This window comes from Macadamia integrifolia, chromosome 12 (assembly GCF_013358625.1).
Source record: "Macadamia integrifolia cultivar HAES 741 chromosome 12, SCU_Mint_v3, whole genome shotgun sequence".
Taxonomy (NCBI): domain Eukaryota; kingdom Viridiplantae; phylum Streptophyta; class Magnoliopsida; order Proteales; family Proteaceae; genus Macadamia; species Macadamia integrifolia.
Window position 1 is genome coordinate 17,353,308 of NC_056568.1, and position 16,380 is coordinate 17,369,687.

Here is a 16,380-nt window from a genome sequence, read left to right on the forward strand (position 1 = left end):
AGTCTGGTAAGTATCACAACTTGGGCTTGAACTTGATATCCATTCGAACATTCCACAACCTTTGTTTTCAACCTATAAAGCAAATAATCATCTTATAAGAATACAAGGAAATAAACATTCAAATCTTAAACATATGAAAAAAAATTAAATTAAATTAAACAAAAAATTTAAGAAATTCATACCCCAGTTGATTGTGGACAGCACAAAAAATATCGACCATAATTTGCACTTGTTTTCGCAGTTCTGACCTTACACTGATTGTTCCCACACTCACACATCTTAAGATGGTCAACCCACATGAAGAAGGGGCAATTCATTGAACATTTAAAAAATTTCCTTCCAACATGTGACCCTGACTTAGAAGTGAAAACCGAGCAACCTTTCCCACAGTAATCACACTTTGCAATAGCACAAGCGGACATATTCGATGTCATGTGTAAGTTAACACAAACATTTTGAAGAGAGAAAATATGCATAGAAAATACTATTAAGTATGCCCCTCATCTGAGTGTGATGGACAAAAAATAGGAGATAATACAACAGAATCAAGACTCCACACAAGTGTGATAATAGTCCACCATACCATCAACAAGTGTGAGAATAGCAGTGAGGCCAAATAACTAGATCACAGAATCAAGACTCCACACAAGGGCCATTATTAATCAGCTCTACTGCATGGGACAAAATAGTAGTAGCAGTACCATAGGTGAGAACAACGGCAGCAACCAAATAAAGACTGCAAACCATGAAACCATCATGCGCAAGATTAAAAAAAAAAAAGTGGGGGGCAATATCCCATTGCAGAACATCCTTGTTTTATATTGAATCTACAAGGACGCTATAGAGGACACTATAGTAGAACCAGATACAATGATGGCTGCACACCACAATGAAATACCCTGAAAATGACTCTCAAAACAGCATAGAGATTTGCACACATGAATCATTATTTTTTCAAATAATTGACTAAATGCCCAATTACACAATTACACTATGAAGTACATAACTATAATGGAAACGTAGCCATAACCCTAAACTCTAAAAATCAACTCAACTCACAATAGGAACATTCCTATCATCAGTAACCTTCAACACTCGTTACATACCCAACAAATATAAAATAATAAATGTAGCATGAAGAGAAGGAAAAAAGGAAAAATAGAGTGATCATCTCCCCAAGATTTGGCCTCAATTTGACCTTGGCAGCAATAGCAAGTTTCTAGCAAATTTCAGGAGAATTAGATTGGATTTTTTCTATTTCATTCCCGTGAAGATTTACCTAGAACCAATCCAAAAACAGATAAACCTTGCTGTACTACTATTGAAGATCAACCCCTGTATACCACCAACTTAAATTCAATTTCAACACTTTCAGACCCAAGGAGACCAACTACATTCAATATCAGAACTGTCCATACCCATGAACAGTTTACAATTCAACACCCAAAAAAAGCTCAAAAATTCCTAGCTTTTGATGCCACCAAGGGTTGTTAATGGAACTTATCATTAACAAAAGCAGAATTTGACATAGCTTGATCTAATCCAATCAAATAAGCAATCAAATGTAAGAGAATCTAACTAGTAAAAAAATCAAAGTTGGATATACCTCAATCCAATATGATAATGATGCAAGCTTGATTAGCTATATTTAAAATCAAACTCTATAAATAAAAAAGTTCAAACTAAAATTACAGGAACTTCTCCCATAAGACTTAGATGTATATGCTTCTTTCATGTTTAATTAGAAAAGTTTGCATTGGTTTCAAACAGTTTAAGTTATCCTTTTTATAGTTCTATCATTCATACGTGATGATCACAGAAACCAAAACAGATTTAAACTTACTCTTCTCAAGCCAAAGCCGGTGGTCTGTTCACAACCATAAATCCACTCCATCGGTAAGTTCCATGTAGCCTTCCAAAACATTATTATTACACACCAACCATATACCAAACCTTCTCAATCATTAGCAAAAAGGAAAATATGATCATAAACCAAAGCTTCTCAATCATTAGCAAAATGGAAAATATGAGCATAAACCAAACCTTTTCAATCATTAGCAAAATGGAAAATATGATCATAAACAAAACCGTCTATGTTACATAATGAAAAAAAAAAAAAACAATCATTAGCAAAAAGGAAAATATGATCATAAACCAAACCTTCTCAATCATTAGCAAAATGGAAAATATGTTCATAAACAAAACCGTCTATGTTACATAATGAAAAAAAAAAAAGGTAAGGTTTTGCTTTCACAGGGACATAAAGAGTTCCATGGTGTTTTAACTAGCACCTTTAAGCGAAGTTCCAAAACCCAGACCGATCAAGAAGCAATTCAAACAAAAAGCAATAAGATGCCCAGGAACAGAATAGGAAAACCAAAACATTCTCTGCTCCTATTGAAAACCCACCCTTTTTTCCTTCCATCATACAAACCTGACCCCGCTCAAGCTCACATATCAAAACAGAGACAACTACAAAGCAAAGTAACAGAGATTACCAAAGCTAACATTATAGTTTTACAGAGAAGCAGAGAAGAAAAAGAGATCAAAACCTAGTCAGAATTCCATACATTCCAAAGGAAGTTACAGAATAACAGAAATTTCTTTACAGAAGAAGAAGAAGAAGAAGGAAGAAGAAAATCTGAAAAAATGGAAACCGAATTTCCATAATATTAAGAACATGCATACGAAGAAGAAAAAATCACATAAGAATCGAAATCTCACCTTAAATCAAGCTTCGATTCTAGTTCTTCAAACCTTGGAGTCGATCGTCTGATTTGGAAAGAGGGTAAACCCTAGATATGAAGTTTACAAGCTGAAAAATAGAAACCGAACTTCAATAATTTTAATAAAACACAAATGTAGGCCAAGAATACAAAGAAGAGGGGAAATCTCACCTTAAATCAAGCTTCGATTCTAGTTCTTCAAACCTTGGAGTCGATCGTCTGATTTGGAAAGAGGGTAAACCCTAGATATGAAGTTTACAAGCTGAAAAATAGAAACCGAACTTCAATAATTTTAATAAAACACAAATGTAGGCCAAGAATACAAAGAAGAGGGGAAATCTCACCTTAAATCAAGCTTCGATTCTAGTTCTTCAAACCTTGGAGTCGATCGTCTGATTTGGAAAGAGGGTAAACCCTAGATATGAAGTTTACAACCTGAAAAATAGAAACCGAACTTCAATAATCTTAATAAAACACAAATGTAGGCCAAGAATACAAAGAAGAGGGGAAATCTAACCTTCAATCAACTTGGTTTTAGGCAATCTTCTCAGATGCGAGCATCTATCATGGACAGAGGGTAAACGTGAGAAACCCTAAACACAGAAAAAGAAGAAGAAAAAGAGAAGGAAGGAAGAAGACGATAAATCTCACCTCCGTCGCTTTGTTTCAGGGAAAACCTCGATCGAGCTTCATCGTGAGAATCTCCGAAATTTTTGCTTCAGACTGAATCCATGTTTTTTATAGCAACCCAATAAACTGTGACTCGATCCTGGATTAACCTATTGAGGTTAATCCGAATGAGTCATGGATTTTAGTTGAAATCCCTGATTCTACTTGCCACCAAGACTCTGAATCGGCTTTTCACAAAAATGAGTCAAATGGTTTAAATTTAATGGGAAACTGATTCCCTGGGATCTGGTCTGATGGATAATTCGAACCAAACGCCCCCTTATGTTCTCGTCGTGGCTCCCGATCAGAGACAGTAGATCACCTTTTTCTTCATTATCCTTTTGCTAGAGCCGTCTGATTTGGATCATCTCTTTCCCATCGAATCCCAAGTGATGATTCTCTTCCCTTTCATTTATGGATCCAACACTGGTACCCTGGTAGTGGCCTAGACAAAGTTACTGCTCGCCAATGCTTTAGTCTAGTTTCATTCATTTGCTGGGCCTTATGGTTATCTAGGAATGAATTTGTCTTCAACAATCAAAGGTGGTCCCCTACAAATGTTATTAGGATGGGTGAATCTTAAGGCCCGTTTGATAACGTTTCTGCCATTTCTGTTTCAAGAAACGACAGAAACATAAATTTTCGTTTCTAGAAACAGAAACGGAATTGAAGGTGTTTGATAAGTCATGTTTTTTGAAGTCGATGGTAACCAGTGAAAGAATTACCACAAGTCGTTTCCAGAAACGGCGAAACAAGTTTCGCCTGGGTCGTTTCTTGAACCATAAATAAGTAAAAATTTCTATTTCTATTTCTAAAAATAAGTGAAACGAAACAGTTTTATCAAACACTTTTTGCTCCGTTTCTGCTGTTTCTGGAAACAGAAACGACATAAACGTGTTTCTTGAAACGTTATCAAACGGGCCCTTAGTATCAAGAGTTTTATCAAGCCCAATCTGCAAAGTTCGATGCTTCCTTTATTGTCATTGGTCAACAGCCTTTGCAAGCTTGTAAATGGTTGCCTCTTCCTCTTGGTTTTGTCAAGATCAACTCAGATGCTTCCTTCATCCCTAAATCCCACTATGGAGGGTTAGGCCACATCATCCGAGACCATGAAGGCAACTTTATTTCAGCCATCTCAGAGCCAACATTTTTATCCTCTGCTACTGTGGGAAAGGCAGAGGCTATTCGCTCAGGGATTCTCAGTGCTATTTCAGCTGGCTACTTTTGCCTAATGGTGGAATCGGACAACTTGGAAGTTATTAACATTCTCAACAATCCCTCGCGTGACATTCCTATTGAGATTGTTCCAATCATTGATGACATACATTTCATCACTGCTTCCCCTGTAGTGTGTTTATTCAATCATATTCCAAGGGTAGTAAACGGCATAGCCGACTCCATTGCAAGGAGAGGCTTGTCCATTTGGTTCAGGACAACTTGGCCTCATTTCACTCCTTGGCTATTTCAGCAATGTGAAGCTGATGCCTTGGCTTGTAACCGATAATTGTTCGAATAAAGTTTCTTTCAACCCTTAAAAAAAAAAAAAAAAAAAAAAAAAAATTTAGCTCACACAATCATATCAAAATAGTAAAAAATAGAATATAAGCCATGCTAGCTGCCATTAGCCCCTCTCTCTCTTTCTATCTCCCCCATTCTCCTTGCCTCTGTAATTGATTCGCAGTTGCCATTTGTGATTGGTACGAGAATCCTACACATAAGGTATGTTTTAGGGACGTATATACAATTTGCAAAATTGGAAGTGCCTCTAGACATCTTTTCCGCACATTACGTTGGTTGGGACCGTTGGGTGAGTCACCGGTGGGGGATGCATGAAATGTTTTCAGGGTCTTTCTGATGTTCACCTCGCGCAATATTTTACAGACGCAATATTTTAATTTGAAAGGGACCTCAAATGAAATAGATAAATTTTCTTAGCTGTTGACTACCGTCCTTTCTTCCGGTTTTAAACCTACGTGGCTCAATGGCGCGTCTCGGCGGTCTGTGCATTTTTTCAAAATGGGAATGGTAATTACGTAATTCCATAAATAAATAGGGTCACTTCCGTAACTTAAAGTGAAAAAGGAAAAGTTGAAAATGCTTTATTGCCATTTACCTTATTTACAGTGACCTGCCATGTCGCTTAACTAGTCCCCATCTTCCCAGCAAATTTCGAATCTCAACCGTCCTTCTATCCTACGAGAATGATATTTGCCGCACAGATCGTCCTCGTTTGCCCCGAAATTGTCGAGATCTATTAAATGCGGTTGCGGTTTCCATCGTAGAAGGATAATCTGATCCGTCGGGTATGAATCTTACGGTCAAAAAATTTCAGAGTAGTCGCTACGGAAAGATTTATTTTTAATTCGTTTAATTTTCTGTTGTTCGGTCTAAACCCTAACTCTCGTGTAACCGAAGAAACCCTAACTCTTCGTTTCTCACGGTAAAAAGGAAAATTCAAGAAAGATCGACGGATCCCTCAGATTTATCAGAGGCAAAAGGTTGGATTCATGATGGGAGGTTGTTGTTTTCTGTAAATATATTTATCGATTGGAGGTGGAGTTTCAATTTTATGTCGGTTTTGGTTCAGGTATGTGTTCATGTGCTCTACTGGTTATAAATTAATTTTCTTTACGATACCTGTTCAGATCTTGGTTAGAATTGGGTAGTGATAGGTTTGCATGCGTTTTAGGATTTCATTTCGGGGTTTATCTGATAATTGCGTTGTAATTTCACCACCAGATCTGATGCTAGAGGTCGAAACAAAGAAACATGTATGATGGAAGATGAGAATTGGGAATATCAGTTTTTCTTTTGTCGATTGAGTGTTTGTAGATGGAAAAGAGCTTAGAAAAACCTGATCATTCTGGAATTTTAAAGAAACAGAGATCTTTGGATCTTCAAAGCCTTTATGTTGAGAAGTCAGGGGGTTCGATTTGTAAGGGAGAGGCCGAAGATAGGGTCTTAAAGAGGAAAAAGAAGTCTCCGTCAGAGAACGAGGAGTCAGGTTTGGGGCAAGGGAAGAAGAAAAGGAATAGGAAGGAGGTTTCTCTTAGTAGCTTTGAACCGGCTAACAAGAAGGGTAAAAAAAGTTTAAATGCAATAGGCGGTAGTGGTTTGAATTTGGGATCATCCACATTGAACAATCCAGCATTTAAGTTAAGCCGATTTGTTTTACACCAGAAGACTCAGGGAAAGAAGAAGAATGCCCATGCCCCGGGAGATGGGAATTTGCAAAATTTTAGTGGTTTACGTGTTATTTCTGACAGTTTGGATGATAACATCCCAAAGCGTCCTCGAGGTTTATCGAGGCGAAAGAAGTTCCAGAGTAATCAAATCACAGAGCAGGTGGGAACTTCCAGTAGCAAAGTCAGCTCTGCTGCTCAGATAATTAAGTTAACCAGTGATTCTGTCACCTCAAAGATTCCTTCTGAAGGTAAAGAGAAGAAGGTTTCTGATGATCTTAAGGAGAATGGTTCCAGTAGTGTTAAATCAACTCGACATTTGAGGGATGAAGATGGTGGCTCTGTCAGACATAATGGTGGTCCAACCTTAAAAAATGTTCATAGGAACAGAAAGAAGAGGCAGGAATCGACATCCAAGAAACAAAACCCAGCTGATGAGATTGAGCGGTTGGCTAGTAAATCTGCCAAGAACTCTGGAGAATTGCAAGAAGATGGTGGCTCGGTCAGACATAACGGTGATCCAACTTTAAAAAATATCAATGGGAACAGAAGCAAGAGGCAGGAATCGACATCCAAGAAACAAAACCCAGCTGATGAGATTGAGCGGTTGGCTAGTAAATCTGCCAAGGGCTATGGAGAATTGCAAGAAGATGGTGGCTCGGTCAGACAGAATGGTGATCCAACCTTAAAAAATGTTCATAGGAACAGAAGGAACAGGCGGGAATCAACATCCAAGAAACAAAACCCAGCTGATGAGATTGAGCGGTTAGTTGGTAAATCTGCCAAGAACTCTGGAGAATTGCAAGAAGAAGATGAGGAGAATCTTGAACAGAATGCTGCAAGGATGCTCTCATCTCGATTTGATCCAAGCTGTACTGGGTTTACTGGCAACAACAAAGCCTCGCCAACTTCTCAGTCTATGAATGGACCATCTCTTGTGCCCTTGTTTGGTCAGGGGGTGGATTATTCTGCTGGTTTTGAGTCCACCTCTGCTGATGCTGCAGGCAGAGTGTTGCGACCTAGGAAACAACACAAAGAAAAAAAGGGTCTTGTGAGGAAGAGGCGCCACTTCTATGAGATATTATCTGGGGATTTAGATGCTTACTGGGTTCTTAATAGGAGGATCAAAGTATTTTGGCCTTTGGACCAGAGTTGGTATTTTGGCCTAGTTACTAATTATGATCCTGAAATGAAGTTGCATCATGTCAAATATGATGACCGTGACGAGGAGTGGATTAACCTCCACAATGAGAGATTCAAACTCTTGTTACTTCCCAGCGAAGTTCCCGGTAAGTTTGGTCCAGAAAAGTCTGAGCAGGGTTGTAAAAAGGTGGAAGACCAAGATGAAGATGTTAACATTGGGGATAGTAATTTTACAGCTAGTTATATGGACTCGGAGCCCATCATCTCATGGTTGGCTAGATCTACACATCGAGTCAAGTCTTCACCGCTTGGTAGTGTGAAGAAACGGAAAAGGTCTTATCAGGTTGAGAAATTTGTGAAACCCGTATGTTCTGATGATCATCCTTCAGAAAGATGCTTGGGTGTGAATTCCGCTCGAACTGATGCATTACTAAGTAAACCTGTGTTGGAAGTTAGGCCAAGCCAAGGAGAGGTTACTGAAAAATCTACAATGGCGAGCACTTCCTACCCCAATGGCAGAAAGCAACCCTTTGTTTATTTCAGGAGGCGGTTTCACAAGAGAGGGCAGGAATTTGGTAATCATTCTGAGGAGAGTTCAGGGTGCAAAGGTTTGGCTGGATCTGTTTCGTTTCTTGCTTCAGTTGTTGATGGGGCGGCATCTTTAGAAGAACATGATGTTACTCTCCAGGGATCTGGTCACAAACCTTTGACAAACTTGGATGGAGAGACTTTGCTGTGGTCTTGTGAGAATTCGGGGTTGTTTAAATCATCCTTTCAGCTGATGAAATTAAAACAAGGGAAATTGAAGTTTAACTTTCCACTTCATTGGTTTGTATATAATGATGTATATAATGCTGAGTTTTTTTGGCTTTATCGTGCTCTATTGTTCCTTCAGTTTGGTAAGGTGGTGGCTGTGTGGCCAAAGGTTCTGCTGGAGATGCTTTTTGTTGATAATGTTGTTGGGTTGAGATTTATGTTGTTTGAGGGATGCTTGATTCAGGCAGTAGCTTTTTTGTGTTTGGTTCTTAGTGCATTTCATCAACCTGATGAACATGGAAGGTTGGTGGATCTACAGTTGCCAGTCACTTCGATCAGGTTTAAACTGTCTGGATTTCGAGACATTGGAAAGCAGTTTGTCTTCGTGGTGTACAACTTCTTGGAGGTGAAAAATTCAAAGTGGTTGTACTTGGATTGTAAGCTGAAGAAGCATTGTTCAGTCACCAAGCAGCTACCTCTTGCTGAATGCACATATGATAATATTAAGGTCCTTGAAAGCGGCTGCGATTGGTTAGTTCCTCTTGTTGCTGAGGAGCCCATAATGCGAGGGGTACTTTTTTGTTCCATTATTCTATTCCTTTGCTTGAGCTTGAGCTTTTTACTTTTCTATTATGTTAACATAATCATATTTTATTACTTCCTCATTCCCACAAAATTGTCTTGTTTGAGTTTTTTTTTTATTGTCTCAAAGTGTGTGCCCATTGTGAATATGAAGCTTTTTTGAATTTTCCATTATGCCCTTTGTAATCGACATGTTTATGTAGAATCACTTACGATAATTTTGCCTCCTCTATTAGGTAAAGCCAAACTGATGAAGGTAGTTTTGGAAAAAAAGGTTTAATTTAGTAGGTGGTTGATGCATTAATTACAATCTTCATAAAAGGTGGGGGTTTCAACCGAGAGTCTTTGTGGGATGGAGGGAGTAGTTAAGTAGCAATACATAAATCTTCCAATGTCATCATTTTTGGAATGTTTATTTTGTGCATTGCCTTAATTTTGAACTTTTGTTCTTCTATTATTAATTTGTTGTCTTGGCTGCAGGGTTTACGCAGAAAATCTAGGCAGGGAATTGTGCACATGGGAATGTCCAACAAATCAGTTTATATTGATGCGGACGGTTCATCTTCAAGTTTCAATGAGAAGCACTGGAAACTTCCTCCCTTTGTTCTTTCTTTTGCTGCTGCACCTTCCTTCTTTCTGAGCCTGCATCTGAAGCTGCTTATGGATAATAATGTTGCTTCTATGAGCTTCCAGAACCACAATTCGATGTCTTTACTAGAGTGTCCAGAAAACGGTGGCAGAGTGATGGATGTTGACTGTCCTGTTGTGGATTCATCTAACCATGTCCGTGAAGACACCCTTGAGAATGGTTTGGGGGTTGCTTTGAGAGATGGTGCTTCTTCATGGTTATCTTGTGCCAAACCTAAGGAAGAGACTGACAATCTCTCAATAAACAATGGGGGTGATTGGTTAAAGTCCACTGAGAAGTACTTTGATAGTGAGCTTAATGTAACTGGAACTTCTGTAGGTCCCCAAGGTTCAAGAAAGGAGATTGATGACATTGTCCTACCACGAAGGCAGCCATGCCAACATTCAGTTTCTGAGCAGTCTGTGGGGAAGTCATGGCCCTCTGTTTCTGAAAATTATTCTTCTCCAGACAGGTCTGAAACTGGGGACTTTTCTTGTTTGAATGGTGTCAGTGTTCAGATTCCACCTCATAGCCAAGGTGATAGTCAGTCTTGTGATGTGGGGACACCAAATAGCCAGCAGTCTACGTTTGATGTACCTTGGAACATGAATGACTTTGCCATCCGTGGCCCAAACCCTACTGCACCCAGAAGTGTGTGGCATCGGAATAGACATAGTGGGGGTTGTTCATCATTTGGTCGGTCAAAAATGTGGATGGATGAAGGGGCTTATTTTATCCATAGTGACTTTGGGAATGGTTCAAGAAAACCAAGAACGCAGAGCAATCATGTCTCACAATTTGGGGGTTATGATTTCAGCTCAAAACCTAGAAGTCACCTCCGGAAAGCACGTTCTCACAAAAGAATCAGGAATGATGATGAAAAGATGGCGACAGATTGTTCTGGAGGTCCTCAGAGGCACACAGACTTGTTATCATGTGAAGCAAATCTCCTGATTACTGCAGGGGACAGGGGTTGGAGAGAATGTGGGGCGCAGCTCGTTCTAGAATTTGTTGATCATAAGGACTGGAGGCTCCTGGTAAAAGTTTCTGGTGCTATGAAGTATTCGTTTAAGGCACATCAGTTTCTGCAGCCTGGGACCACAAATCGTTATACACATGCTATGATGTGGAAAGGAGGAAAAGATTGGACATTGGAATTTCCTGACAGGAGCCAGTGGACCCTTTTCAGGGAGATGCATGAAGAGTGTTACAATCGGAATATTCGAGCTGCTACTGTTAAGAATATTCCAATCCCTGGGGTTCGCTTCATTGAGGAGAGTGATGATCATCTAATGCAAACACCATTTGTTCGCAGTTCGCCCAAGTATTTTCGACAGGTCGAGAATGAAGTAGAAATGGCCTTGAATCCATCATGTGTTCTATATGACATGGATAGTGAAGATGATGACTGGATGTCAAGATTTAATGCTTCTATCGATATTGATGGAAATAACCCGCTGGTGATATCTGAAGAGATTTTTGAGAGGACAATGGACATGTTTGAGAAAGTTGCATATTCTCAGCAGCGGGATGACATCACTAGTGATGAAATAGAGGAGCTTATGGTTGGAGTAGGTCCAAATAGTGTAATTAAGGCAATTCATGAACATTGGCTGCAGAAAAGACGGAAGAATGGAATGCCTTTGATCCGGCAATTCCAGGTAACTTCTGCTGACATCTTTGACATATTCCTTTTCTTTTGGTGTTTCATTTACTTATTTCCTTTCTCAATTTTTACTTGCTTTGACTTCATCTTCCAAGTAAAATTTGTGATGGGTTCTGAGTACCTGGTTCAAGTCAGAACAGCTTAAACAACTTTAATATGAGATGAATAGTAAGTCAGAACAGCTTGATCCACTTTAATATAAGATGCATGGTAAAGACTTTATTTTTTCCCTTACAAATATAGTGGAAAATATTTTTTTTAGTCCTTTAAGATTATTTCATAAAGAAAATAGTGCGGGCAGATTCTTTTGGCATTTAATGTGAATCATTGACAACTATTCTTGGTGCACTCTGGCTTTTGTTCATTTTGTTGGTCCAGAAAATGTCTATAGGGTTTGGGTGTTGAAGTATTTAGTAGTTAAACTAATAAAATGGTTGAGAATAATCTAATTGATAGCGCCAACGATCCCCCTCCCCGGGGAAGAAAAAGCTCTAAGAAAACCCGAAAAAAGGAAGAAGAGTGCTGCTGCTGTGGTCATTGTCAGCTTTGTTTGTGTGATTTGTGTCAGATATAGCTATCCATTTTCTGCCACATTGCTTCCTTATTAACTGCATCCTGATATGTGTTGAGCAAATCGTCTTTATGCTCTTCAATTGTGCTAGACAAGAATTGAACTTCCACACTGAAACGTATCTTTCCCAAGGCTTTGGTCATAACTAGTGGATACGGGATGGCTCCCCTGCATGTTTAGCAACTTACATTTTGGAGCAGTGTCAGTCTTCTGAATGTTAGAATGTTTTTCTAAGTATGAGACTTCCTTACCAATAACAGCTCCATATTTTGGCTTTTTGGTTCCAAGTCTGAATAAGGTGAGAGAAATATAACCAGGAAAGGAAGAACTTCCTTAGGCTGTGTTTGGTAGCCGAGAGGAGAAAAGAAAAGAAATGAAAAAAAAAAAGAATCTAGAGAAGAGAAGTAAAGAAAAGAATAGAAATGAAACGAAATGGAAATAAAATCAAAAAATTATATATGTTTGCTACCAATAGAAGAAAATATGAGAAAAGTTATTCTATTTTCTTGTGTTTTAGGCAAGATTTTTTTTTGTCAGAGCAAGAAAATTTCACCAATCTCAAGGTGAATTTTGAACTTCAAAAAAAGAATCTTCTTTTGGTTCAGGACATACCAAACATAATGAGAATTTCTTAAACCAAGAAAATATTGCAGTTTTTGTACTTTTTTCTTCTCTTGGCTATCAAACCCAGCCTTAATGACGAAAACCATTCCGAAAAACCATTCTGAGGGCATTTGCCATGTCTGGTAAATGCCAGATGGCTCTCCAGAATAACAGTTCATATTTTGAAGCAGTGAGGGTTCTCTGCTGGCTTTGTTTCTTTGTACTGAGATTTCTTTCCACCGATTGTGATGCCAGGATAGATCACATGGGACCTAAGTACCTAACCCCATGCAGGATCTAAAAATCTGGGCTGTAATAGGGAAAGTTTGAGAGCTTTCAAACCGTGATTCAGATGAGCCTGAAATTTTAGTTGAATGTGGCCAATAATGTTCCCAAAATATCCTCCCAATTTGGTTGAATTCCTTCAATTAGTTAGGAAGCCATTCGCTTTCCAGATACGAACAGGGATTAGAGTTTCACAGGTTTAGAGGAGAAATACTGCGGCTGCAAGAAGAAGGCCCAGATGGGGCTGTAAAGCTCGTTGAAGACTCCTCTAGGGGGCTGGAACAAACATCCATAGAAATCAGAAACAACCAAATGTATCTATCGGTCTCAGAAAACAGAACAGATTAGGTCAAAATATCCAGTAGGGAAGAACTGTGGGTGATTTGTGTAGCAGACCAACCAGTGGTTTGATTGATGGAGGCCCTTAGGGAAGAAAGGGAATATCAGAGTAGAGGTTGGGGGGGGGGGGGAGGGGAAGCACGCACTCTCACAAAGCTCTAATTCAACTAATTCTCATTCAATAATCAAAATCATTCTAACATATCCATCGATTACAGCCAATATATAGAAAAGTAAAGACATGAAATTAGAAACTCTACTAACATAATATCTAGCCTAAATGATGGAGAACCCTTAGGGAAGGGAGGGGAAATCAGAGTAGAGAGGGGGAAAAGAAGGTTTACACTCACACATTCATTCAATAATCAAATTGCTCTCTAAATCTTCAGTCGATTACAACCAATATATAGGAAAATAGGAACATGAAATTAGAAACTTAACTGGAATGGAAACTAGCCTAAATTAGGAAACAACTATAAAAAGGAAACCAAAGCAAGGAAATAAATCATACTCCTACGTTCAAGTCTGAAAACTAAAAGCATGAAATAAAATACTAGGTAAACTACTAATTTTATTTCCAACCCTTGTTGGACCAAAACCCTGGGCTGGACCGGTTCTTCTTGGCTCTTGGCTTCCAAAGCCGGTCATGCTGGTCCAACCAAGAAAGGGCAGCCGTATCTGCATCAACTCTCCTCCTCTGAAAAGAACTCGACTCCGTCGAGTTAGGGAAAGGACCGAGGAGACTGTTTGAAGGAATACTGAATGAGGAATGATCCCACCATCTTCTTGAGCTTAATTTCAGGGAGATCTTTGGCAGGATGAAACTTCATAGTCTTGTTGGCATGCTTGAAGGCATAGGTATTGGCATAGCCACAATGCTGTACTTTCTTATCAAACAACCAAGGTCGACCAAGAAGGATATGGCACACCTTCAGAGGGAGGACATCACATTGGACTGTATCCTTAAATCCACCAATAGAATATGTGACCAAGCACTTATCTGTGATTTTGAGATTAGTGTTGTTCACCCAAGCAACTTTGTAAGGATTAGGATGTGGTTCTGTATTCAATCCCAGCTTACGAACAGCATCTTCAGAGACAACATTAGTGCAACTGCCTCCATCAATGACCAAGGTTAGCAACTGATCATTGCACTTCACACGAGTCTGAAAAATACTACTGCGGCGCCAATCTTCATTTTCAGTGGCCTTTTGAGTGGTCAACACATGACGAATGACATAAAAAGGATGTTGGTCATCGTCACTGAGAGTGTCATTGACTTCACCTGTTGCACGCTCTTCTCTTAAATCAACTGTGTCAGAACCAAGTTGCTCTTCGGGAATATATGGTATAGGAGAATCCTTATCAATAAAAGCAACCAAACGGCTGGGCATTGGGCACTGATATGTCCAAATCCATGGCATAAGTAGCACCGAACTGTAAATTTTGAAGAATCAGAAGGTTTATCTGAACCACGCCGAGGGGGTGAATATGGGCGAGTAGGCCGTGAAGATGACATTTTAGAAACATGTCGAGGTGGAGAATACGGCCGACTAGGTTGTGAAGAAACTATAGATGTAGCACTTGCCTGTGGCTTGCTAGATGACCTCTCTTGGGTAGGAGACTGTTGCCAAACGGAACTAGTACCTCGAGAAAAAGTATCTGCAAAATTTCTCCGGTTGTATGGGCGTTTCAGACTTTCCTCAACCTGATATGCTACTTGTACGGCGTTTTCCATTGTAGGTAGTCGACTAGATGCAAGGGCAGCACTAAGTTGAGGGTGCAGACCATTGCGAAATTGGGCCACTAAGACTTCTTCATCTCACTCAAAGTCAGAACGAGTGGCCAAATAATAAAATCTAGCAACATACTCTTCAACGGTCAAATTCTCTTGTTTCAACTGTGCAAACCTGAGATGCATGCGTTGCTTGTAATCAGAAGGCAAGAATCGCCGATTCATGACTTCATACATTTCAGCCCAAGTAGTGACCAAACCAATGCCTCGGGTTCGGTTCTGTTGTTGTTGCTTGATCCACCAGACTCGAGCTGTGCCTTTCAGTTTGGCCTCTGCAAATAGGATCTTTCTAGCTTCAGTCAACCCGTACCATCTGAAGAATGTATCTAAACTGTGAATCTAGTCAAGGTACAATTCTGGATTATTGTCTCCATAAAAATCAAGGACATCCAGTTTTGCTGCTCTTTCTGCTCCATCATCATGTCTACCAGTCCCATATGGTGGTGGAGGTGGTGGTGGTGGTGTATGATGTGGTGGTGGTGGTGTTACTAGCAGATCCTGTGGAGTGGTGTTGGAAGAATCCCCAGACTGAATGGGACCCTTTCCTTTATCTGCTGCCACCAAACGATCAATAGAAACTTGCATAGATTCCACCATTGTCTTTAGGGACGTGACCATGTTAGTGAGAGCATCAAATTTTGTATCAGTTTCTCCTTTATAGGAATTCAGCTGTTGAACAACTTCACTATTGGCTACCATGGTGATGAGTAACAAAATAGCACTCAAAGAATAATGGTAGAATAGTAAATAACTGGATGCTTAAAGGGCAGGGACAGAATGGTAAATAAATAGAAGTTGAGGAGATGATGGCACAACTGTAAATATTGAGGTTCAACTTTTTTTTTTTTCTGTAGAAGTTCAACTTGAAACTTAAACAGAAGAGGACAGGGGTATACTTGGAAAGGCAAGGAAAGAAGGTAGGTAATAAGAAAGGTGGGGTAGGGGTATTTTAGGAATAGAAAAAGAAATAAGTTGAAAAAAGGCCCAATCGTATGGTGTGGGGTTTTACCAACACAAGCTCCTTCTGCTTAGAGACGAACCAGCAGTGGGAGTTCGGCGAAGGAGGAGGGAGACGTCGCGACTCCGATGAAGGGATGGGTGACTCGCGACGGCTTCAACTCAGGTATGTCGCTGCCTCTCTCTTCTCATCTCGTCTTCTTTTCTTCTTCTTTCTTATCTCCGTCTGTTTTTCCTTTTTTTTTTTCTTCGGCTTCTTCTTTCTTCTCTTCTTTTGCTTCTTCTAGCTTCTATCTCTCTCTCTTCTCGACTTTTCTTTCTTCTCGATTCTTTTTCTCTTTTTTCTTTGCCGTCGGACACAGAGAGGAGGCGGCGGCTGCTGTCGGAAGGGACAGAGAAGGCGGAGGGCAGGTGGTGCTGCCGGAAGGAACAGAGAAGGCCGAAGGCAGGGAGGGTTTGGGGTTTTTTTTTTTTTTTT

The 16,380-nt window shown here is 39.7% G+C and overlaps 1 protein-coding gene across 1 annotated transcript in view; it reads left to right on the forward strand.

Moving 5' to 3' along the window:
* Positions 1-5,739: 5,739 nt before the first annotated feature.
* LOC122057758 overlaps positions 5,740-16,380 on the forward strand; it is a 15,160-nt gene continuing 4,519 nt past the window's right edge. The window contains exons 1-3 of the mRNA XM_042620006.1: positions 5,740-5,982; positions 6,135-9,047; positions 9,539-11,347. Coding sequence (XP_042475940.1) covers positions 6,228-9,047; positions 9,539-11,347 — 4,629 coding nt within the window. The 5' untranslated portion in view covers positions 5,740-5,982; positions 6,135-6,227. The remainder of the gene's footprint in view (positions 5,983-6,134; positions 9,048-9,538; positions 11,348-16,380) is intronic.